This window comes from Nannospalax galili, unplaced genomic scaffold (genome assembly GCF_000622305.1).
Source record: "Nannospalax galili isolate Female #2095 unplaced genomic scaffold, S.galili_v1.0 scaffold381, whole genome shotgun sequence".
NCBI lineage: Eukaryota > Metazoa > Chordata > Mammalia > Rodentia > Spalacidae > Nannospalax > Nannospalax galili.
In genome coordinates this window covers 203,411-230,128 of record NW_008347312.1, presented here as the reverse complement: position 1 = coordinate 230,128, position 26,718 = coordinate 203,411, and the positions used below count along the sequence as shown (strand labels likewise).

Sequence of the window (26,718 nt, the reverse complement as noted above, 5' to 3'; positions counted from 1 at the left end):
AACCTAAAAATTTACAGCCAATTTTGAAAGAGATGCATCTTAGCTCTGGAAATTGTTATTGAATATGTCAATGCTGTTGTAATGAAATGCTTCTTCTAATTATATGGTTATTAAATAATTTTTTTTAAAAAAGGAGAAAATTCTGTCAAAAAAATAAATAAAATATTTTTTAAAAAATCTTGCTACCTCCACACCCAAATGCTGAAATTAAAGGCAATGCTGGGATTACAGATGTGCACCAAAATGCCCAGTTTATGTGCTACTGGGGATCAAACTCAGGGTTTCATGTTCTGCTAAGCAAGCACTCTCCCAACTGAGCTATATCCCCAGCATCCCAAAAATAATTTCCTTACAATAGAATGCCAGCAAATAAATATAGAAAGAATGGGAGAACTAGGAAATCATCATTTTTAATCAGCAATGTAAAAGTGTATTCAGGCAGAAGGTATCAATGGATGGTCAAGCTACTGGATAAGTGCTTCTTGGGGAACAGTCTTTTTCTATGTGCTCATAGTATCCATTATGGATTACTTAATAATGACAAAGAGGAAAAGGTAATGACAACGGAGTGATCTAGCAGATACATTTACCAAGTGATTAATCTATCCTGGCACAGCCACTGGACACTATGGGTGTCCTGTAGTGAGGCAACAGGACATACACAGCAGTATACGGGCAACATTTTTTTGTGTGTATCCAAAATGCTTGATGTTAGCAGTTAAAAAAAAAAAAAAAAAAAAAAAAAACAGAATTCCAGAATGTGGGACATTCCCCAGAAACCTACTATCTTTTTCAAGGATGTCAATGAAACACAAAACAGATAAAGTGACTGTTTTAAATAAGAGATTACAAAGTGTGAACAACCAAATACAGTGTACATCCACTAGTTGGCTCTCAGAAGGAGACAGATGGGAAACAGCAAGAAAGATTTCTGTCGAGCTGGCAAAATCTGAACATAAACTATGAATTGGATGGCAAATGGAGCCAGTATTAAATGCCTGGATATAATGGTGGTAACAAAACATTCCATTAAACACATATTCAAAAGCTGGGTGTGGTGGTGCATGCCTATAATCCCAGAAGGTACAGCAGGAAGGATCAGGAGTTCAAGGTCAACCTAAGCTGTACAAGCCAGCCTGAACCGAACACAGCATATTCAGTATACACACATACATACAAAATCTTCACATATGCATTTTCCATAAGGCTGTTTCTAGTTAGCAAGTTGAGAATGATTGTTTTGTTTTTTCAGGGTTTTGTATAATAAATATTTCAGGACTTTGTATAATAAATGCTTACTGATAATAAAGTCAACCTAAATTGTTTTTGAAATTGCATTCTGTTGTATAGGCTTTCTTATATCTTAAGTTGCATCATTTATACATATTAATTATTAAAATAACAGAAAAATGTTAAAGATGAGAGAAAACTTAGAAATTATATCTGCAACAGATAAAGAGTGAAATAGTTTACCATATAAGAACCTTTTAGGAACATATATCAAATTTTTAACAGTGGGAGACTTTCATTTTGTATTATAAACTTTTTTTTTTTAATGTGTATGTGTGTATTGCCTGCATGTAGATAAGTGCACCCATGTCATGCAATGCCCACAGAGGAGGACAGAAGAGACTGTCGAATTCCCTGGGACTGGAGTTACGGACAGTTGTTAGCTGCCATGTGGGTGCTGGGATTCGAACCCGGGTCTTCTGCAAGAACAGTCAGTGTTAACTGCAGAGCCATCTCTCCAGCCCCTGTATTACAAACTTCTGTGTCAGGAATTTTTGTAATGCATATTTTTGTTGCTTTTTATAAGTATATTCAATAATATATTATTTTAAATTAACTGCTCTAAAAATTAATGAAAAATACATTAAATCTCCAAATAGAAGAAGCAAAAAACAAGTTTGTAATCAAGAGAAAAATTAAGTTTCATAATTTTTGAAAATCAGTAAGTAAAAATGTAAAATGATATATCATTAATTATCTAAGAACCTGGAAATGAGAGCAGAAGGGGGGAGGGGAGTCAGTGCTACTGTTCATTCCTGAGGTACAAAACAGATAGAACTTCCTAAGGAGAAAATAGGAGAAGCAGCTTTAGAACTTCCTTTTGTAGCAACTACAGCTTTACACTTTTCCTAAAAAATCAGAGTTGGGTTCAAAGAGAAAAACTGTAAGACAGTTCATAATGGTTTGACTTATAATTTTAAAATTATAAGTCTTAAAAATTTTGTCAGTTGGGGCTGGAGAGATGGCTCAGCAGTTAAGAACACTGGCTATTCTTACAGAAGACCCGGGTTTGAATCCCAGCACCCACATGGCGACTAACAACTGTCCATAACTCCAGTCCCAAGGGATCTGACAGCCTCTTCTGACCTCCGAGGGCATTGCATGACACGGGTGCACTTACCTACATGCAGGCAGTACACACATACACATAAAAAATTTTTTTTAAAAAGACAAAAAAAAATTCTGTCAGTTATAAAGCAGTCATTAGAAGCCATATTTAGGATAACATCTAATGACTAAGAAAATACTCATTCTCTTTCTTTTTTGGAGACAGGGTCCCATTATGTAACCCTGATTGGCCTGGAACTAGCTATGTGGACCAGGCTGGCCCAATTCATAGAGCTCTACCTGCCTCTGCCTCCCGAGTGCTGGGATCAAAAGTTTGCAGCACCAGACTCCTATTGTTTTTAAAGTATAATGTGTATGTATGTGTAGGTGTATATGTGTTATAAGCTCATGTGGAGGCTAGAGGACAAGACTGAGTATCATCCTCAGAAATGTCATTCACCTCTTTTAAGACAGGGTCTCTCTCACTGGTTTGGAACTCACCAATTAAAACAAACAGGCTGGCCAGTGAGTCTCAGGGTCCACTTGTCTCTGCCTTACTAGCATTAGGGTTACAAGTGCCAGTCACTGTGCCCAGCTGTTTCCATATGGGTGCTAAACATCAAACTCAGGTCCTCACACTGTGAGGCAAGCACTTTGCCAATAGCTATCCTCTCTATACTATTTAAAAACAAAAATAATATAGGATTATATACTACCAATATTTTTAATTTTTTTTTTTTTGCCTTTTTTGAGACAGGGTCTCCCTGTAGCCCCAGCTGTCCTGGAACTCACTATGTAGACCAGGCTGGCCTCAAACTCACAAAGATCCACCTGCCTCTGCCTCCCAAGTGCTGGGATTAAAGGCATGCGCCACCACGCCCGACCCTTAAATATTTTATATATTACGTGTATTGTTATATCATAGTATATGTGTATATAATATAGACATGTAATGCCAAAAATACACTTTTATGCAATAATATAGTATTTATATACTACATAGTATTTGCTATATTAAAATTCTATACTTTGCACATAGTATATATGTTAAATATTTATTAATGCTTACAAGCAATGTATATTTATTCATTTATTAGATGGACACTTTTTTGGAGGACAGGGTTTTACTACATAACTCAGGCTGGCACTGAACTCACTATGTAGTCCAGGCTGGCCTCAAACTCACAATCCTCCTGCCTTAGCCTTCCAAGTACTGAGACTGCAAACATGGGCCACTGTGCCCAGCTTCAATGCATATATATTTGAACTGCTGGGAAGAAATATAACAGAATATTGCTACTATCTCTTTCTGAATCATGAAATTATACATCATCTTTATTCTCTTTATTGTCATTTGGAGCAAGGGTCTAACTATGTAGTCCAGGCTAGCCTTCAACCCAAAATACTCTTAAGTACTCGGATATAATCATGTACAACCAAATCAGTCTTCCCAGAAGTACAACAACAACAACAACAACAACAAAATGTTTGAAAACCTCAACAGGAATTACTAGAAATCTGAACCTACATGACTGACTTTAGAGGGCAGTTCTCTGGTGTTTAAGAAAGTCCATCCCTGGGGGGAGGAGTGCAGTGTGTTCCCTGCCCTATGTTTGTCAAGCTCTGCTCCAGCAGGATGCATGGGCTAAGCATTCTTTAGCCACTTCAGCCAGGGCATCACAGTCCTCCAGAAGTCACCCACATCCATGTGCCTCTCCCACGTGTGCAGTCTGACTAGTGAGTGTGTCCAGACATCCATGAATCATCAGGAGCTGGTACAACAAACACACTCCTGGAATGTACAGGCAATTAAACACAATGTAATTAGAGAGAATAACTATTAAATAAACCAAGTCAGTGACACACAGCAGCCATATGGCAGAATGAGGCCTTCCTAAAGCAATTTCCTGATTTGACAGCAGCATGCATCATGAGGTCTATGTTACTTAAAAGTTTACAGTGCTTTTGATATAGATGGAAAACAGCTGGAAAAATACAATGTGCCACACACTGTTTACCCAAATAGATAAGCTGTGCTTTGCTCTCAACCAGTCACAGAGAAAGTCAATTTTCTCTACAGTCACCATCAGTCATATCATGACTGAATGGCTCCTTCAAAGTTCCCCTCTAACTTAAATGTTTTTTTTTTTATTAAATGTTTCTGTAAACTACTTTTGAGGTTGAACTGTCTGAGGTTTTGATTTGAAAGGAAGAAGAGCCGACCAGTGAAACCTGCTGCCTGCTCACTGCCATTCATGTCTCCCTGCCTCACACTGAGCCTCTCCACATTCTAAGGCACTGTAGCAGAAGTGTCCATTGCGCTTGGAGCTTGCAAAGTGCCTGGGCAGTACTATGGCTAGGAATATACAGAATACCCACTTCCCCACAAGTACTGTTTTCATAGAAAAGCCTTCTAGGAGAGCAGAGAAACACTGACTCTTTCCCTTCTGTACAATCAGTTACTTGAGATGGCAAACAAACTCAGGCCCCCAAAAGCAAGTAAAGGCAAACCCAAGAGGATGAGGAAGGAATGTTTACGTGGGTGGGGGAGCAGTGCCATCTCCAGGCCCTTAGCGAAATGGGCAGTGGTGTCATAGAACTCCAGCAGTCTAGTGAGCTCCAGCTCAGGTCCCACCCTCTCTACACCTGCACTGAGGCACATGGGCAGAGAAGGCACCAAGGCTCCCAGGGTCTGAATCAGCAGCACGGTCACCACCTCCTGGGGGTTCCTGAAAACCTGTAGTGGGAGAGAGGTCTTGCATTAGCACATAGGATATACAGAAAGGAATCTTCCAAATAAGCTGTCTCCTGGCACAACTGAACTTCGGCCAATCAGGAGCTGTCCCTCACTGCAAACTGGACATGCCCAGGATGGAATGTAGCAGAAGCTGCACTTTGGCCAGAACAACTGACAACTTCATGCACCTCCCTGTCCAGGCTTACCAAATGCCATCAGGTACTTTTGAAATGGTCACCAGAAACTAGAGAGAACTCAAGGTAAAAAGAAAATGGAGAGACTGAAAGGGGAAGCAAAACACAATGAGAGGAATTCACTGATCAGAATTGGAAGGGTCTGTATAGACACGGAGTCTGGTCTGAAGCCACTTCTTGTCACAGATCTTTGGCCCACACAGCTTCTCTTTTTTTGAGACAGGGTCTCCCTGTAGTCCCAGCTGGCCTCGAACACTCTATGTAGACCAGGCTGGCCTCAAACTCAAGAGATCTGGCTGCCTCTGCCTCCCAAGTGGTGGAATTAAAGGCATGTGCCACCATGCCCAGCAGCTTCTCTTTTTTCAAAACATTATTTACTTTTATTTTATATGTATGATTGTTATGCCTGCATATACGTAAGTACACCCATGTCATGTAATACCCACAGAGGGTGTCAGATCCCCTGGAACTGGAGTTATGGACAGCTGTTAGCTGCCATGTGGGTGCTGGGATACGAACCCAGGTCCTCTGCAAGAACAGCCAGTGCTCTTAACCATTGAGCAATCTCTCCAGCCCCCACACAGCTTCTCTTACATACCAATGGATCTAGATTTGTTTAGATCATTCACTTCCTCACTGATAGTCTCCATTTCCAATCTCAGTTCTTTAGGTCTCTTGGGGAAAACTTGAATGATGTATAAAGTCCATTTAGAAGATATTTTCATCTCCCTGTATCAATTAAATACCTTTTTGCTACAACTTAAATAGGTACAAACACGAAGTGAAATGTAAGAACTATTCTTAGAAAAACCTAAGGCCAAATGGGGTAAATGTGAAACCATACATTCAAAAAACTCAAACTTCATGAGGTAGAGACAGGCGGATCTGAGTTCAAGGCTGGCTTGGTCTACATAGTGAGTTCCAGGCCAGCTGGGGCTACAGAGACCCTGCCTCAAAAAGAATACACCCTCCCCCCCAAAAAAACGGACAGTAAAAACTTACAGGACATACCAGAATGAAGAGGGAAATTTATAGCTATAAATGCATACAATAAAAATTTATCAAATTAATAATCTAACTATGATATATTAAAGAACTAGAGGGGCTGAGGTATAATTCAGTTGACAGAGTGCTTTCCTATTTACTATGCATGATGCCCTGGTTCCATCCCCAGCATCACACATAAACCTAGGTGGGGTGGCACCTCCTGTAATCCAGCACTTTGGAAGTGGAGGCAAGCAAATCAGAAGTTCAAAGCCATCCTCGGCTTACACAACAAATACAAGGCCAGCCTGGGATACATAATGAGAGTCTATCCCCCCAAAAAAGAGAAAAATCAAGAACTAGAACTAGAAAAAGAGCAAACTAAACCTAAAGCAAAACAAAAAACAAAACAAAAACCTGAGGTTTTAAAGCAGAGACAAAGAACAGAAAATTGATGCATAAAATTAATACCAGAAGTTGGCTTTTTGGGAAAGAACTATAAAATTGGCAACCTTTACCTAAAATGACTAAGAAAATAAGATAGAATATTCAAATTACTAAAATCAGATATGAAGATAGGTACACCATCACCATTTTTACAAAAATAAAATGCATGCCAAGATTACAAGGAAACACTACAAACAACTGCATGCCAGCACACTGAACACCAGACATAATGCTAGAACCACTAACTGCCAAAGCTAGCTCCTGAGGAAAGAGAAACTGAATAGGCCCAAAGCTAGTAAGGAAACTGAATCAGCAGCCAGCAATGGCCAGATCACTAGATATGCAATCCCAGTGCTTAGGAGGTAGAGGTAGAAGACTAGGAGTTTAAGGCTAGCCTGGAATACATGAGACTCTGTCTCAAAACAAACAAGCCAAAAGAGTTCAAATAAAGATCAGAATTGATGGTGCTTTACTAGTGAACTCTGCAAACAAAGAAAAATTAACACCAATCCTCCCAAGACACTGAAAACAATGAAGGAGCATCTTACAGTCTGAACTGTGTCTCCCTAAAATTCTATGTTAAAGTCTTAATTACCAAATACCGTAAACATGACTATATTTGGAGATAGCCCCTTTAAAGAGGTCATGAAAATACTATGGGGCCACATGGATGGGTATGCTCTAACCCAGTACCAATGGTCTCCTGGATAAGACAATCGAAATGTTTGGAAGGAAGACCCAGGGAGAAGATGGAAAGACAAGCCAGGCATGGTGGCACCCACTTTTAATGCCAGCACTCAAGAGGCAGGCAGGATCTCTGTGAGATCAAGGTTAGCCTGGTCTATAGTAAGTTCCAGGCCAGTTGCAGCTACAGGAAGACCCTGTCAAAAGAGAGAGAGAGAGACAGAGAGAGAGAAATACCTGCAAACACCTTACTCTTAGACTTAGACTTGTAGCCTCCAGAATTCTGAGAAAATTAGTGTTGTTTAAACTGCCCAGACTAAGGAATTTGGTTATGGCAGCAGTTAGACTAATAGAATACTTCCACCCAATTCTGTGCAGTCAATACAAAAACCAGAGGAAAACACTGCAAGAAAAAAAATGCCAAGACCATTTAACAGAGAAAGTGTAATCTTGACAATGAATGGTGCTCAGAAAACTGAGTATCCTCTAACAAAAGGAAAGAAATTAGAACTCTTGTCAGGTGTGGTGGCGCATGCCTTTTATCCCAGCACTTGGGAGGCAGAGGCAGGTGGATCTCTGTGAGTTCAAGGCCAGCCTGGTCTATGTATGTAGTGAGTTCTATCTAGGCCAGCTGGGGCTACTGGGAGACCCCGTCTCAAAAAGACCAAAAAGAAAAAGAAAAGAAATTAGAACTCTTACTGTACACTATATATGTCAACTTAGAATGGATTAAAGACCACTAGCAACTGACCATAGGTAGTTGTAAATGTGATCCAAAATATTCTCATATTTTTTCTTAATTTCTCTGAGAATTAACAACATTTCATAGGACATTTGTTTCATTTGATGGCTATCATTCTATGTATGATATGCTGCTTGGAGGATCCTGCTGGAGTCTGAAAGAGCAGAGAGCCAAGCAATCCAATAAAAACACCAAACAGCTCAATGGCTATTCTGCTCCAACTTGTACTCCCTGAGCAAGTCTTCCAACCACAACCTTCTTTGCTGCTGCTAACCACTCTTACCTGGAATTTAAAAGCACCCCAGGGCTGATGAGATGGTTCAGGGGGTAAAGGCATTTATCTTGAAAGATGCAAGCTCAATACCCAAGACCCACAGAAAGGTGAAAGAACTGACTCCACTAAGTTGTCCTCTGATCTGCACAAGCAAGCTATTTCACTTGCGCACAAACATATATATCAAGCACACACAAAAATAAATTTATTTATTTTTATGTGTATGAGTGTTTTGTCTGCATGTGTATCAGTGCACCTGTGTCATGCAATGTCCACAGAGGCCAGAAAAAGGCATCAGATACCCTGGAACTGGAGTTTTTAAAAAATTCTATTTTTCTTTTATGTGTTCGAGTGTTTTGCCTACATGTGTTTAAGCACACCATGTGTGCAATGCCTGTGGAGGTCAGAAGAGGGCATTGGATCCCCTAGAACTGGACTTTGGGATGGTTCTTAGCCACCACGCAGGTGCTGGAAACCAAACCCAGGTCCTCTGCAAGAGATGTCAGTGCTCTTAACCGCTGAGCCATCTTTTCATCCTGATAAATTTTTTAAAGCACCCCAAACTGCAAGTCATTATTTTCCCACTGACTTCCCTAGACCTATCTCCCTTAACTTCCCTGTTTGTCAGTAATTTTCCCATTCACCAGGATGAAAATCTCCCTTTGACTTTCCTTTCTTTCAATCCTTGTACCAATTACCAATTACTTGTCCTTAGAACAAGTCCTAACAATTCTTGAACTTCTTCCTTTTTGCCTTTTTTTTTTGGTCTTTTTGAGACAGGGTCTCCCTGTAGCCCCAGCTGTCCTGGAACTCACTATGTAGACCAGGCTGGCCTTGAACTCACAGATACCTGCCTGCCTCTGCCTCCCGAGTGCTGGGATTAAAGGCGTGCGACACCACGCCCAGCTGCTTTTTCTTTTTTTGAGACAAGGTCTCACTCTGCAGCCCAGGCTGGCCTTGAACCTGCAGTAATTCTCCTGTCTCAGTTTCCCCAGTGATTGGATCTCAGGTATGAGCTGCTACACCTAGTTCTTGAACACCGCCATCACCATCCCGTATCAAGCAATGGTGCTTACCTTTCTCTGATCTTTCCTCATCAACTCACCATCCATATCACTACTGAATTCATTAATTTTAAATGTTACTTTAAAAATTCACTAGGCAGCCAGACATGGTGGTGCACACCTTAAATCCCAGCACTCGGGAGGCAGAGGCAGGCGGATCTCTGTGAGTTCAAGGCCAGCCTGGTCTACATAGTGAGTTCCAGGACAGCTGGGGCTACCAAGGAGACCCTGTCTCAAAAACACCAAAAAAAAAAAAAAAAAAAAACCCTCACTAGGCATAGTGGCACACACCTTTAGTCCCAGCACTTGGGAGGCAGACGGAGATGATCTCCGTAAGATCAAGGCCAGCCTGGTCTACATAGGGAGTTCCATGCTAGCTAGAGCTATGGGAAGACCCTGTCTCAAAAAGACCAAAAATAAAATAAAAATAAATAAAAATTTACATATGGAGCTGACTGATGTGATGACTCAGTGGGTAAGAGTGCCTGCCACTGGGACTGACAACCTGAGTTAGAGCCTTGGTGCCAAATGGTGGCCTTCTGAAAAGTTGTTCTGATGGTACACAGAATACATAAATGTTAAGAATTTTCTTGCATTTAAGTTTTTTAAACATTGCAAGATTTATCACTTACTAACATTTTGATGTTGTCATTCTTTTAATTACGTGCTTTCTGGTGGGTGTGGAACAGTCTCTCACTGTGACCTCAGTCTGTATTCCTGATGACTAAGTGCTCTGAGCACCTACTCCTGGGCTTATTTATTGGCCATAGCATTATCTCCCTTTGTTAAGTGTCTACTCAAGTCTTGAGCTCATTTTGAAAAACTGAGCTACTTGCTTTTTTCACTATGTAGTTATTGGAGTTCTTTATTCCAGATATAAATTCATTATCAGCTATGTTTTATAGACATCTTCCAGTCTTTGGCAGCAGTAGAGGTTTTGATATTGATGAAGCATGGTTTATCCAAGTTGTTGATGGCCTCTGTTTTATGGTTATTGTTTCCATGACTAAGAAAGCACCCTCAATTCCCCCAATTTTTTTTAATGTTTTGTATTTTGAGACAGGGTCTTCCTGTAGCCCCAGGTGACCTGGAACTCACTATGTAGACCAGACTGGCCTCGATCTCACAGATATCCACCGGCTTCTGCCTGTCAAGTATTCGAACTAAAAGTGTGCCCCACCACTACCGACCATCCTATCTCCAAATCTTGCAGTCTGAACTTCTGTTGTTTTGTAACAAATGGCCAGAGAATTCCTTTTGTCTAGTCATTGCAAGGAAAGAGGAAACTCTGGGCATGAGGAACCCAATGTGTTCTAAAAAAATCATGTATTCACAAGGAGGTGTAGGAAAGGACTTTGCATAAAGATTAGAATTCACTGGAATAGAGCCATTTCATCTAACTCTTCCTCCATGCCCAAGTCATTTAAGTAAGTACTTAATTAAGTATGTAAGTACAAGTATTATGAGACCAACCTCATAAACTAGGGCCAGAAATTTAACCTAACTTATAAAAAGGCATTCTGACCTGACCTATGGATAACAACTAATTAGGATGGACCATAGAGCTAAGTGTAAAAGCTAATAAGCCAGCTTATAGAAGAAACAATGGAAGAATACCTTTGCAACTTGGGGATTGGTGATGGTTCATTAGGGTTTGGAAAACAATAACTATAAAAGAAAAAACTGGCTGGGCATGGTGGACATGCCTTTAATCCCAGCACTTGGGAGGCAGGGGCAGGCAGATCTCTGAGTCTGAGGTCAGCCTGGTCTACATAGTGAGTTACAGGCCAGCTACAGCTACAGGGCAGACCCTGTCTCAAAAAGACCAAAAAAGAAAAAAAAAGAAAAAACTGATAAACTTGGCCTCATCAAAGTCAGAACTTCCAGGGGCTACAGAGATGGCTCAGTGGTTAAGAGCATGTTCTGCTCTTCTAGAGGACTCAAGTTCAATTCCTAGCACCCATGTTGGACGGCTTAGAATCACCTGTAACTCTAGCTCCTGGGAATCCAATATACTCTTCTCTTCTGGCCTCCTCGAGTACCCACACACATGTAGCAGACACACAGGTATATATATATATATATATACACACACACACACACACACACACACACATACATACACATAAAAGAAAAGAAATCTAAAAAGAAAAGAAAAAAATCAGTAGTTCTGGCCCAGCAAGATGGCTCTGTGGGGAAAGGTACTGGCCACCAAACCTGATAACCTGAGTTTGATCCCCGGGTCTCACATGGGGGAAGGGAATAACTGACTCCCAAAAGTTGTCCTCTGACCTCTGCATGTGCTCAATAACACACACATGCACACATACACAATCAATCAATCAATCAATCAATCAATCAATGTAATAAAATCAGAACTTCTGCTCAAAGCTGAGGTAGAGTGCCAATTCCTGCTTGGCATGTGCAAGCTCTGGTTCAGTCTCCAGCACCTTAAAAACAAACAAAAAACCCTCTGCTCAAGCTACAGACTAGAAGAAAGTATCTACAATGTATCTGAAAAAGGACTTATATCCAGAATGAAAAACTCGTTGAATTCAATTATTCAAGGGCAAATAACCCATTCATTAAAAAAATAAATAAAAAAAATTAAGTAAAAAACTTGCATAGACAGATCACAAAGGAAGATATACAAATGGCCAATAAGCACATGAGTAGGTGTTCAATATCTTTAGTCATCAGGGAAATGCAAATTAAACCACAATGATATGCTGCTACACACCCACCAGAAAGGCTGAAATTAAAAATGACAACACCTAGTGTTAGCATGGAAGTGGAACCATTAGAATTCACACACGGTTGTACATACACAAAAGTACAACCACTTTAGAAAGAAGTCAGGCCATTTCTTATACATCTAAACACACCCCTGCCCTGTGAACCCGCAATTCTGCTCCCTAGTAGTTACCTAAAAGATATGGGCACATACGAGTACAAAAACTCTTGCAGAACACTGTTCAGAGTGGCCTTCTTAACAATAGCCTCAAGCTGGAACTAGCCCAGGTGTCCATCAAAAAGTGACTATGTGAATAGGCTGATGTATATTCACACCATGTCATAGTATTCAGCAATAACAAAGAACAAACAATGATACAACACTGAGCCAAAAATGCACACTGCAAATGATCCCACCTGGGTGATAAGCCAGAGCAGGCTAGACTAACTTAAGAAGAAAAAAATTCAGAGCAGCAGTTGCCTGGGAAAAAAACACAGGGAACTTTCTAAAATACCCTTTTGTCTTAAAAGAGAATTAGGTTACACAGGTATTCACAATTATTAAACTAATAATATGGCATATTTAAGATTATTGCATTTTACCATTTTACCTAATATTGAGGGACTGGAGAGTTGACTCAGTGGTTAAGAGCTCTTGCAGAGGACCCAGATCAATTCCCAGCACCCAACAAGGTGGCTAACAACTGTCCTAACTCCAGTTCCAAGGGGATCGGAAGCCCTCTTCTGACCTCTGAAGGCACTGCATAACACAAACGCACTTACTCACATGCAAGCAATACATTCGTACACACAAAATAATAAATATTTTTTAAAATAATAAAAATGTTGAGTGTGGTGGCACATGTCTTTAATCCCAGCACTTAGGAGGCACAGGCAGGTGGATCTCTGTGACTTCAGGGCCAGCCTGGTCTATACAGTGAGTTCCAGGCCAGCTGGGGCTACAGGGAGACCCTGTCTCAAAAAGGCCAATAATAATAATAAATAAAGATTGAATATTAGCTAATAATATTCATATGTTCTAAAGTAAATGATGTTTGCAACTTACTTTCCAAATGAATCAAAAAATAAGAAGGTTCAATGAGCAGATGGAGACATGGATAGAGAGACAGATTTGTGATAAAGCACATACAGCAAAATGTTCATTGCAGAGTCTAGGGGGTGGGGGTATTTACTGTATAATTCTCTCAACTTTTTACATGTAGGAAAATTTTTCATAGTAAAGTACTGGGGGAGAACTGAGAGTGTAGCTCAGTAGTAAGGTATCTGCTTAGCAAGCACATAGCTCTGAGCTTGATCCCCAGTACTGGAAAGAAAAAGTTTCATTTAAAATACTGGGAAGGACTGGGGATGCAGTTCAGTTAGTGGAGTACTTGCCTAGCATGCACAAAGCCCCAACCAGGGTTCCATCCTCAGCAACACTTAAACCAGGCATGATGGCACAGGCCTTTAAGCCCAGCACTTGGGAGGTAGAGGTGGGCAGATCTCTGTGAGATCAAGGTCAGCCTGGTCTACACAGTGAGTTCCAGGATAACGAGAGCTACATAGTTTTCTTTTCAAAACAAGAAAAATAATAAAATGCTGGGAGAACCAGGTGTTACAGTACATACTTCTAATTTCAGCACTGAGGAGGCTGAGGCAGGAGGATTGCTACGAATTGGAGGCTAGTTTGGGTTACACAGTAAACAGTAAATGTCTTCTCTTTTCTTTTTTTTTGAGACAGAGTCTCCCTGTAGCCCCAGTTGGCCTGGAACTCACTATGTAGACCAGGCTGGCCTTGAACTCACAGAACAGAAATCCGCCTGCCTCTGCCTCCTGAGTGCTGGGAATAAAGGCGGTGAGCTACCACACCTGGCTCACACAGTAAATTTCAAACCAATTGAACTTCAGAATGTGATCCTGTCTCAAAACAATAACAAAGTAAATTTTTAAAAATAAATTTAAAAGAAAAATAAAATAGTGGAAAAGCTGGATATAGTGGTACAGGCCTACAATCCCAGCTACTTAGGAAGGAGGCTGAGGCAGGAAGATCACAAGTTCAAGCCCAGCCTCAGATATAGAATAGCTCAGGGCTATCCTGAGCAACTTAAGGAAACCCTGTCTCAAAATAAAATGAAAAAGAAGATTTAAAATACAGCTCATTGGAAGTGTATACTTGCCTAGCCTGTCTGAGGCCAAAGATTCAATCCCTAGTACCACTGCTAAAAATCGCCACTAAAATAAAATTAAATACTAAGAGAAGAAGAATATGACAAAGGAGATACTTGGCCCTGCCATCTCTGGCCTTACCTTGAACTATTCCAAGCTTCAGGAGATGGAAGTCTGCCTGTCATGATTACCTCCTATAAAGAAAATGGGCCACAGCCGGGCATGGTGATGCACACCTTTATTCCCAGCACTCGGGAGGCAGAGGCAGGCGGATTTCTGTGAGTTCTGGGCCAGCCTGGTCTACATAGGGAGTTCCAGGCCAGCTGAGGCTACAGGGAAACCTTGTCTCAAAACGACAAAAAAAAAAAAAAAAAAAGAAAAAAAAAAAAAGGCCCTTGACCAAAAAAAAAAAAGAAAAAAAAAAAAAGGCCCTTGACCAAAAAAAAAAAAGAAAAAAAAAAAAAAAAAAAAAAAAAAAAAAAAGAAAAAAGAAAATGGGCCATGAGCCAAAGATATAGATGACAAAAACTCACACCACACAAAACCAAGGCTGAAGACTGAACAAAGGGCTGAGTAGTCCAAGGCCTTTCTGTTAAATGAGGCAAGCCAGTTCTACGTATGGACTTAAGTTGTTATTCCTGTAATAAATTGTAGAAGAAGGAAGGACACATGAGTAAATGTGGATGGATAGGCTTGCTGGAAACTGATAACTACCTAAAAACTGTGAAACTTCTACAGGAACTTAGAATCTAAGTCTGAATTAGGTTAGTTCAAGCAAAAAGAAAGAAGGGTGGGGCACCTTAGAACATTTGGAAGGCTGAGGAAGGAGGATCATAGGATCATTAAGTTCAAAGCCAAGCTGGGCTACATAGCAAGAATCTGTCTCACAGGGGGGAAAAAAAGGAAGAAGAAAGAAGGAAGGAAGAAGAGGAGGAGAGGAAGAGGAAGAAAACGCCAAAACACTTTAATCAACTTGAATGACATGACCCTGTATAAGGAATTCTCTCCAACTACAGTTGAGTTTGTTCCAGCAAATGACTGATGAGTATCTAAAGAGTGATTCATGACAGTTTGTGAAAATAAGCCACATGACTATCAGGCCTGACCCGTCATCATTCCCAAGTAGGATGGGTTTTTCCCTCCTAGCCACCCTATGGCTACAAATGCCTGCAGACTCTGAGCAAGGAGGGGCAGGAGACTTCTACTGCAAACCTCGCCATACCCTGCTCAGAGGGTACCTCTAAAACCATAGTCTTCCTCAGTTCTTGGTGAGAACAAGGGAACTTTAGCTAAGGTTAAGATAAAAAGCCTCACTCTACCACCTGACTAGGGGCCTCCAGTTTCAGATCTCAAGATAATGGTTTTCAGGAAAGGCTGAGGCTCCCAGCTGAACATTGCCACATTAGATACCACTTAAGATACAGGTAAAAGTGATAAGAAGGATTTTAGTGGAGACCCAGGAGTTTCTAAGCCTGTGTTTTAACTCCTTGGTTGACCACAGCAAATGGGGAGGTTCTTTGCGGGGTGCTCTGCAGTTGAGAGCCATCACTCTCAAGTAGTCACCCATTAGCTCTGCTCTCCAATCCAGATGGACTGTTACCTGTGTAGTCCACTGAGTTTGCGTGTGCCAAGCCCCAAGCAAGGCATCGTAGAGGCCAGTGAGCTGCCGATCCAGGGGAAGGTCACTCTGGCACAGCTCTTGCCAAGCTGCTAAAAGCTGGACCTGCAGAAGCAAAACAAAAGGGTCTTTACAGAGTACACCAGACATGCCACCTCCTAAAACCCCCCTACTGAGGCTTGGGACTTCCCACTGCCCACTGTCCTGAGTGCTCAAGTCCTGAATGAAGTTCATCCATTTGAAAAAATGCAGAAAACAAGCAAAGCCCAGTCTCTTGCCCTGAACATCACCTAAAGCTTTGAATCTGTCTCTGGCAATCCTGTCTGTTCTGACCTGTCCCAAAGCATACCAATGTGCTTCCACAGAGCACACCACACTTCTCTGAAGAGACTTTAGAGTAGACATAAAGCTTCATGCCTTCCACCTATGAGGGCTGGCAAGATGGTTCAGCAGGTAAAGGCATTTACAATGGCAAACTTGTGAAATTCAATCCCTGAAACCCACTTAAAGGTGGAAGGAGAGAACAGATGCCAGAAAGTTGTCTTCTGGCCTCCTCATGTGCACCATGGCACACTCATACTATAATAAACAATTTTTTGAAAATTCAGGTGTAGTGATGCACACACACCCCTCCCCCCACTTCAATCCCAGCACCTGGGAGGCAGAGGCAGATAGATCTCTGTGAGTTCAAAGCCAACCTCATATACATTGTGAGTTCCAGGCCAATCAAGGCTACACAGTGAGACCCTGTCTCAAAAAAACCAAACAAGAACAACAGCAACAACAACAACACATTAGCATTGGGTTGGAAAGAATTACAATTGGCCCAGGAAGCTCCAGTTTTTTATTGATAACCTATCTGCAGAGGCAGATAGATCTCTGTGAGTTCAAAGCCAACCTCATATACATTGTGAGTTCCAGGCCAATCAAGGCTACACAGTGAGACCCTGTCTCAAAAAAACCAAACAAGAACAACAGCAACAACAACAACACATTAGCATTGGGTTGGAAAGAATTACAATTGGCCCAGGAAGCTCCAGTTTTTTATTGATAACCTAACCCTTGAAAACATATTCAATTCCTTTTTTTTGGGTCTTTTTGAGACAGGGTCTCCCTGTAGCCCCAACTGGCCTGGAACTCGCTATGCAGACCAGGCTGGCCTTGAACTCACAGAGATCATCTGCCTCTGCCTCTGAAGCACTGGGACTAAAGGCATACACCACCATGCCCGGCTTGAAAACATATTCAATTCTAATGACTTGCTAAGGGCATAATAAAGTTTAAGACATGAATCCCTTAAAAGACAAAAATAGGGACAAATTAAGACAACGTGTCAAGTCTGTAAATGAACTGAGCTGTAACTATAAAGGATGAAAACCAATGACTTTTCCAAGTAGGCAGTCAATGTATACATAGGCTGGACCCATAGCACCCCTTTCCGGCTATCTAAAGAAAGCCCACCAGAGGGCGCCTTTGCATCTGAAACAGATTTTGCAGCCCAGTGTTGGTGGCTTCCATACTCATAATGGCTCACAGCTTCTTACCTTATGACACTTGTAGTAGTATGCAAGGAGCTGGGGCATCCGGTCAATTTCAGTAAAAACCTTCACAAATACTTTAGACTGATCTAAAGAACAGAAAACAAGAAAGTGTATGTGTTACCAGGTTTTCTAGTGCAGCCAAGACAAACAATTCACTAATAGGAATTTGGATGTATGTCAGCTAGATTCAGAAGTTCTCATGGGCTAGAGAGATGGCTCAGTGGTTAACAGCACTGGCTGCTCTTGCAGAAGACCTGGGTTCAAATCTCAGCACCTCCATGGTGGCTAACAACCATCTATAGCTCCAGTCCAGAGGATCTGATGCCCTCTTCTGACCTCCATGGGTACTGCACTACACGGGTGCACTTATATACACGCAGGCAATACACTCATACACATAAAATAGAAATAAATAAACCAAAAGTTGGGCGTGGTGGCACATACCTTTAGTCCCAGTACTCCAGAGGCAGAGGCAGGCAGATCTTTGTGAGTTTGAGGCCAGCTGGTCTACAAAGAGAACTCCAGGCCAGCTGGTGCTATAGAGAGACCTCGTCTCAAAAAAAAAAAAAAAAAACCAAGAAAAAGAAATAAGTAAATTAAAAAAAAATGTTTTAAAGTTCCTACAAGAGAAATGAATGAATTCATAAGTGAGGATCACAAACATAAGAAATAAGAACAGATTATGGGACTCAATAATCAGACACTACAAGCCTTGCTTGCTAAAATACTATATCAATCAGCACCATAAATATAGCTAAGATTAGTTGACCAAGGCAGCATATGCATGTCATCCAAAAAGGCAGGAGGATCATGAGTTCAAGGGCAGGCTGGACTATATAACAATGATCCTGTCTGAAAAAGAAACAGAGAGACAGAGAGGAGAGGGAGAGGGAGAGAATAAGCACTAATATTAGAGTGCAAAGTAATCAGCACATGTGGATGGTAAAATGAATGAAAACAGGGTTCAGACCAAAGACTCTAGTGCTGTTCAAGGGTCCACTTCCCTTACCTAGTTCTGGCCCATGCAGAGTCATGAACTGCGACTGACAGGTGTCCAAAATAACCAGCAAGCTCATTTTGTGGGTGAGGGAAATGCAGTTTCTGGAGAGCTTCAGTCAGAGGCAGGATGAGAAACCACAGTACCACGTGCAGCACTGATACTCTCAGCTGCTCCAACCACAAAACAGCAATTCCATCTGACTCTAGTGGTTTCCTTAAATTTTATTTTTACTTTATGTGCATGAGTGTTTTGCCTGCATGTATATAAGTGCACCCCTGCCATGCAATACCCGCAGAGACCAGAACAGGATATTGGATTCCCTTGAACTGGAGTTACAGGTGGCTGTTAGCTGCCATGTGGGTACTGGGAGCCACCTCTTAACTGCCATCACTTCTTGTCCTAGTTTGATTCTCCATTTCTGTGACAAAACACTCTGACCAATACCAACTTGGGGAGGAAAGGGTTTATTCAGCTTACATCTCCTGGGTCACAGTTCATCAGGGAGCCAAAACTAGAAACTCAGGACACGAACCTGGAGGCAGAATCTGGAGCACAGGCCATGGAGGAATGCTGCTTACTGGCTTGCTCCCCTAGCCCCTGCTCAATCTGCTTTCTTATACAACATATGCCCACCTGCCCAGTGGGCTGGGCTGGGCCCTCCCACATCATTCAACAATCAAGAAGATGCCCCACAGACATGGCCATAGGCCAGTCCAATGGAGGCAGTTCCCCAATTGAGGCTCCCTCAACCCAGGTGTGTCAAGTTGACTCCAAAGCTATCCAGCACGCCTCTCTAGCCCCATCTAGTGTTTATATGAACTGAAAAACAGTCAGACAAGCAAGCTTTCTGTCAGGTGCCTAGAACAAATCACAATCTCACCACCTCAGGGCCTTGGTGCTTATTATAATCTGTAGTGACCTGGATCCTAAGCAGTCAATGCAAATTGGGTTCACCCTGCCAGTCTCTTATCAGGCCTTGTCTTCACAGAACTAAGCACACCTGTCCTTGCATTAGGTTCTTAAGACAGCTTGCTGTCTTTCCCAGTGTGAAAACAGAAGCCCCATGAGGGCACTGACATCTCCTGTCTTGTTTAACTATCCCTGCCAAATAAGCACAAAACACAGTTGCTCTGAGTACTCAAAAACTGTAATAAAAGGATTATTTAAGTAGCACTGTCGGGAGTGGTGGTAGAGGCAGAAGTAAGAATTCAAAGCCAACCAGGGTGACATAATAATATAGTGAGATGCTACCTCAAAAAGCAACAAACAAAACAGAATAAACAAGATCCAAAAGTATTAGAAAGAAGGAAAGAATCAAGATTAAACAGAGATACGTAAACTAGAAAACAGGAAAACGAAAAAGGAAATCATGAAGACGGGAGTTTGAACAAGTCAGCAAAATTGGTAAGTCTTAGATTCACTAAGACAGAAAATATAAATATATATAATTAAAAATGAAAGACAGAACATTACCACCACTTCTACAGAAATAAGGATTTTAGAAAAATACTTTGAACAATTATAAAACAACATATCAGATACCCTTGATGAAACTGATAAATTTCTACAAACATTCCATCTATAAAGACTGAGTATCAATGATAAAGACATTCTAAGCTGGGCACACTGACACACTCCTATAATCCCAGCAGCAGAGGCAAGAGAACTGCTATGACCAGGCTGGCCTACATAGCAGTTTCAGGGCCAGTGAGGGCTACACAGCAAGACCCAGTCTCAAAGAGCCATATAGAGAGGGCTGCAGAGATGGCGCAGCGGTTAAGAGCACTTACTGGTCTTCCAGAGGACCTGGGTTCCCAGCACCCAGTGGCGTCCTTTAACTCTAGTTCCAGGGTATCCAACACCTTCTTCTGGACTCCTCAGGCACCAGGCACACACGTGGTATACTTACATACATGCAAGTAAACATGCACTCATACATAAAATAAAAATAAATAAAATCTTAAAAGCACATAGAGAGGGGCTGGAGAGATGGCTCAGCAGTTAAGAACACTGGTTGTTCTTGCAGAAAACCCGGGTTTGAATCCCTGCACCCATATGGCAGCTAACAGACCCGGGTTCGAATCCCAGCACCCACATGGCAGCTAACAATTGTTCATAACTCCAGTTCCAGGGGATCCGACAGCCTCTTCTGTCCTCCGCGGGCATTGCACGACATGGGTGCACTTACCTACATGCAGGCAATACACATATACACATAAAATAAAAATAAATATTTTTTTTTAAAAAGCACATAAGCTGGACGTGGTGGCGCACACCTGTAGTCCCAGCACTTGGGAGGCAGAGGCAAGTGGATCTCTGTGAGTTCAAGGCCAGCCTGGTCTACATAGTGAGTTCCAGGACAGCTGGGGCTACAGGGAGACCCTGCTTCAAAAGACAAAAAGTAAAATAAAATAAAAAATAAAAAAAAGCACATAATCCCAGCACTCGGGAGGCAGAGGCAGGCGGATCTCTGTGAGTTCAAGGCAACACTGGTCTACTACATAGTGAGTTCTGGGACAGCTGGAGCTACAGGGAGACCCTGTCTCAAAAAGACCAAAAAATTAAAAATAAAAAAAAAAAGCACATAAAGAAAGAAAAGAAATACCAAAACTAGTACAAGAACTTCATCAGTGACCAAAAATCAGGGCTAGAGAGATAGCTCAGTGGTTCAGATGTTCGTACTAATTTTCCAGAGGATGTAAGATCAGTTTCTAGCACCCATGCTGGGTGGCTCACAAGTCTAGCTGTAGTGGATCCAACACCCTCTCGGGACTCCTCCCCCACCCTCACCACACACACACACACACACACACACACACACACACACACACACACACACACACACTAAATCTCAAACAAAAAACTTTTTGACAAAGAAAAGTCTGGGACTGTATGGCTTAACTGACAAATTCAACTAGACATTTAAAGAATTAACACCAGCTGTTCCCAAGCCCTTCCACAAAAACTGCAGAGGAGGAGACACCTAACTCATTCTATAAGATCCTCATACTGAATCCAAAGCTAGACAAAGACACAAGAAGAAAAGGAGAGCGTAGACCAATATCCCTATTGAAAGATGAAAAAACATTCTTAGTAGTAGCTAGGGATGTAGCTCAGTTGGTAGAGTGCTTGCCTAGCATGCATGGGGCCCTGGGTTTGATTCTTTGCACTGCATAAAACCAGGCATGGTAGCATGTAATGCTAGCTCTCAGGAGGTAGAAACCGAGGCTCAGAAGTTCAAGGTCAGGCCAGGAAAATGGTTCAGTAAGTAAAAGAGTTTACCCTGTAAACCTACTGATGAGAATTCAAATAACCAAAAACCACAGAAAGAACTGAAAGCAGTGGTGCCGTCTGTAATCCCAGTGAGGTGGGGGCTGAGACAGGAGAGGCACCCAGAAGCTTCTAGGTCAGCTAACCTACGGTACACAGAGCATAAACAGCAGGAGACCCTGCCTCAAAACAAGGTAAGAGAAAACTGACTCCCAAAATCTGTGGTCTGACCTCTGCACCCATACGTTGGTATGCAGATGCCTGCACTTACACACACACACACACACACACACACACACAAAGAGTTCAAGGTTATCCTCAGCTACATAGTTTGGGGCTAGCCTGGGTTACATGAGACCCTGTTTCAAAAACAAAAAAATTGCCAGACATAAGCTTTAATTCCAGCACTCGAGAGGCAGAGGCAGGAGGATCTCGGTGAGATCAAGGCAAGTCTGGTCTACATAATGAGTTCCAGGTCAGCTAGGGCTACAGGGAGACTGTCTCAAAAAACAAACAGGGGCTTAAGAGATGGCTCAGCAGTTAAAAGTACTGGTTGAGCCGGGTGTGGTGGCACACACCTTTAGTCCCAGCACTCGGGAGGCAGAGGCAGACAGATCTCTGTGAGTTCGAGGCCAGCCTGGTCTCCATAGTGAATCTAGGCCAGCTGCAGCTACAGGGAGACCCTGTTTCAGAAAGACACCCCCCACCCAAAAAATAGTACTAGTTGTTCTTGCAGAGGACCCAGGTTTGGTTTCCAGAACCCACATGGAGGCTAACAATTAGATGTAACTCCAGTTCCAGTGGACCTGATGCCCTCTTCTGGCCTCTGCAGGCATTGCACAACATAGGTGGACTTAATACACATGAAGCCAAAAACACTCATACACATAAAACATTAATTAATTAATTAATTAAAAATTAAAACAAGCAATACTTAACAAAAACACTAATGACCCAAATTGGGCAGCACATTAAAAGGATTAGGATTATATTCCAGAATTGAGTGAGATTTATTCTTTAATGCAAGGATGGTTCAATATGTAAGCATCAATCAATGCAATGCACCACATTAACAAAGTAAGGGAGGGAAATAATAATCATCTCAAATGAAAAAGAAAAAGTATTTAACAAGACTCAAACACTCTTTCATGATAAAAATATCCAATAAACTAGGAATAGAAGGAAACTAGCAACATAAGAAAAACCATATACTTCTGAAAAGCACATAGTTAACAGAATATTTAGTGGTAAAGATAAGAAATAAGACAAGCATGTCCATGTCTCCAGTTACATTAACATAGTAATGGAGGTCTTAAACAGAACAACCAAGCAAGGAAAATAAAAGACATTCAGATATGAAAAAAAGTCAAATCTGTGGAGACGTTCCTATATGTAGAAAATCCTAAAGATTCCACACCAAAAAAAAAAAAAAAAATCCTATTAAAACCAATAAATTCAGTAAAGTTTTGTTTGTCCATTTTATTTTTTCAGGTAGCACTGATATTAAACCCAGGATGTTGTACATGCTAGGTGAGTGTTCTACCACTGAGTTACAGTCCCAGTGTGGAGCCCTGACTTTGATGAGACTTCACCAGGGCAAGGCCAATCTTTTTAGGCCTTAACTATGAAGAAGAGTGATTGGGTAAAAGAATCTGTGAGAGCAACATTACTACCAGGCAAGGGGAAGGTAAGCGGCTCTCCACATGCTGAATACTCAACTATGCAGAGGGTCACCCAAGGCGTCTATGGCAGCCCTGGCTTCTGCCTCTTGTTCCAGCAAACACTTCCCAGGGATGGAAATGTAGCTCGATGGTAGAGTGCCTGCCCAGCATGTACAAGGCCCTACATTCAATCACCAGCAACTTGGGGGGCAGAGGAGGACAGTCTCCTTTCAGTCATAAAACAGAAATAAATCCTGCCATTTGTAACTACACAGAAGAGCCTGGAGAGCACCATGCCAAGCACAACACGCTGGAGAAAGAGAACTCACGCATGACCACCCTGATACATGGAATCGAAAAAGCTGAGCTTAGAGAGACAGAGTAGACTTATAGCTGCCTGAGGTGGAGGATGGGGGAAACATGAGACATTCCTCAAAGGGTTCTAACTCTCAGTTATGAGTTGTAAGCATAGTGACTACAAGTAATCAGAGTGCATTATATATTTCAAATTTGCACAGAGTAGATCTTATGTGCTCTTGTCACAAAAAGAAAAAAGGTAACTTTGTGAGGTGATGGGTGCGCTACATATGTGTCAGTCAGCATGCTATATACCTAAATCACACACGTTTTTGTAAAAGCTGGGGAAAAGAGTTTTTTTGGTTTTTTTGTTTGTTTGTTTTCCTCTTTTTGAGACAGGGTCTCCCTGTAGCCCCAGCTGGCCTGGAACTCATTATGTAGACCAGGCTGGCCTGGAACTCACAAAGATCCGCCTGCCTCTGCCTCCCAAGTGCTGGGACTTAAGGTGTGCACCACCACACCCAGTTTGGAGAAAGTTTTATTTTGCTCTAAAAAAATTAACAAAATATTATATAGTCAAATACAATATATTGAAATTTTGTGATATTTATGTGTATGACAACTGTTTATATATATATGTGTATATATATATTCATGTCTATAATTACATAGCAATTAATATAGCTTTCCAAAAACTGATGACGATTGGGTCAGCATATCCATGCAACTGAAAACAAAATGAAAAATTAGAATTTTTCAACTACTCTAGGTCCTTACAATTTAATTTCATTGTTAGCAACGTACTGTCATATAAGCAAATTGACACTTCACCTCAGGAGCCAAGAGTGGAGGTGCTTTCAAAACAGGAGAGAGAATGTAAAATAACACTGTAAACTATGGATGTTGACAGAAAAGTGGAAACTGATTCCACGCCTTCAAGTTTGGTGAGGAAACAGCTGCCAGTGGCCTCCACAGAGTAAATTCAAGAGGAACATGGAACTCAGAAGGCCTCACATAGGACGTGAGCAGAAGCCGTGAACACAGACTACGTTCTGCCCAACACAAACAGCTGTGGAAACAGCTTCAGCACTGTAGTTTCCTGACTAGGCAGTACTCCTGTGGATGTACTATGAGGAGTGAATTATACTGATGTCTGCAACTGACTTTGCAACAAGTGAGACCAAGGCTAACTAGGAGTATAGTAAAGTGAGTGCTCAGCATGCACAAGGCACAAAGCCTGGGTTCCCTCCACAGTCCCACCACTCTCAAAACAGAAGGAAAAGAAGATCTGGGGCTGCAGCTCAGTGGTAGAGCTCCTAATAAAATAAAAATAATAAAAGAAAAAGAAATAAGATGGAGCAATAGGTGATCTGGTAGAGATGTGATACAGCACATGCAAGGCTGGGATGGAGCTAGTGGCAGAGCACTTGCTGAGCCCTGGGTTCCATTCCCAGCATGGGACACAGGAAGGGGTTGTGGTAGGCTGTAAAATGATAATGCTGGGATCTAGAGGGTATGTGTGCTGGATAGCTTTAGTGTCAACTTGACACACCTGGGTTGAGGGAGCCTCAATCGGGGAATTGCCTTCATTGGACTGGCCTGTGGCCATGTCTGGGGGGCACCTTCTTGACTGCTAAGTGATGTGGGAGGGCCCAGCCCACTGTGGGTGGTGCCACCCCTGGGCAGGTGGGCCTGTGTTGCATAAAAAAGCAGGCTGAGCAGGGGCTAGGGGAGCAAGCCAGTAAACAGCATTCCTCCGTGGCCTGTGCTCCAGCTCCTGCTTCCAGGTTCCTGCCCTGAGTTCCTACCTTAGACTCCCTAATAAACTATGACCTGGGAGATATAAGCTGAATAAACCCTTTCCTCCCCAAGTTGGTAGTGGTCAGAGTGTTTTGTCACAGCAATGGAGAAACAAACTAGGACAGAGATTGGTACCAGAGAGTGGGATATTGCTGTGACAGACCTGACCTTGGTGTTTTTGGGAGGACTGTGGAAGTGTTTGGAACTTTGGGCTGGAAAAGCCATTGCGTGCTCAGAGTTTGTTGCAGTGGAGCTTGGAAAGGTTGTGCTGAAAGACTTGTAGACAATGGAGGCCTGGCTTGTGAAGCTTCAAAGGGAGGTGGAGATTATCAGGGCTGTTCGTGTGAGATTTTAGATTAAGAATCTGTGGGTTCTGGTCGGCTGGGGCTGAAGAATCAGCTGTAATTAAGAAGAGACCAGAACCTGAAGCAAAACCTTTGCTTTACTGGGACAATTGATGCTGGTTACCTGGGGCTGAAAAATCAGCTGTAAGTAACAAGAGACCAGCATCACTGTGGTGGAGTCTTCTGGGAGGTATTTCCTCAGGGTAAGTACACAGAGGGGAACTGAGCCTCTATCTCAAGCTGGAAGTAGGACTTGGTAATGTGCAAGAGTCTCTTGCATGGTTCTGGTGTTGAAAGCATGAAGGGGTCATAGAGAGCAGCTGAGGCTTGGCAGTCTGAGAGGCCAGGAAAGGCCATTGGTGAAAGTGCAGCTTCAGTTGCAGTGAAGACCCCAGGACTGAAGGGGTCATGGAGAGAAACTGAGGCTTTGCACCCCAACAGTCAAGAAGAGGCCATTAGTGAAGGTGTAGCCTAAGTTTCAGTGGCGACCCCAGCTTTTTGGAGATGCCGGGACCATGGGACGACCATCAAGGACAGTGGCAGGTGTGGAATGGAGCTGGCCTGGGTCTATGAGACCAGCTGAGTGTGCTGTGGACTGCAGATTCAGAGCAGTGGAGCTGCCAGAACCCTTTGGAGCCAGAAGATCGTGAGTGAATCCCAGATGTCCAGCCTTGAGCTACTTTGCCGGACTTTGGTTTTGCTTAGGTGTGCCCAGTTCTTCCCTTTGAAATAAGACAGTACTTGTTTTGGATTTTAGAGAAGCCCACAGTTAAGAGACATTTAAAAGAGACTATTAACTTTTAAGTGTTTTGTTTTTCTTAAGGA

General features: G+C 42.1%; 1 protein-coding gene across 1 annotated transcript in view; it reads right to left on the bottom strand.

Annotated features, from left to right (window-relative positions):
• Positions 1-26,718, bottom strand: part of Cog7 (component of oligomeric golgi complex 7) — a 93,340-nt gene that overhangs the window by 59,773 nt on the left and 6,849 nt on the right. The window contains exons 5-7 of the mRNA XM_008843817.3: positions 17,525-17,607; positions 15,963-16,085; positions 4,876-5,074 (exon numbers count right to left, since the gene is read on the bottom strand). Coding sequence (XP_008842039.1) covers positions 4,876-5,074; positions 15,963-16,085; positions 17,525-17,607 — 405 coding nt within the window. The remainder of the gene's footprint in view (positions 1-4,875; positions 5,075-15,962; positions 16,086-17,524; positions 17,608-26,718) is intronic.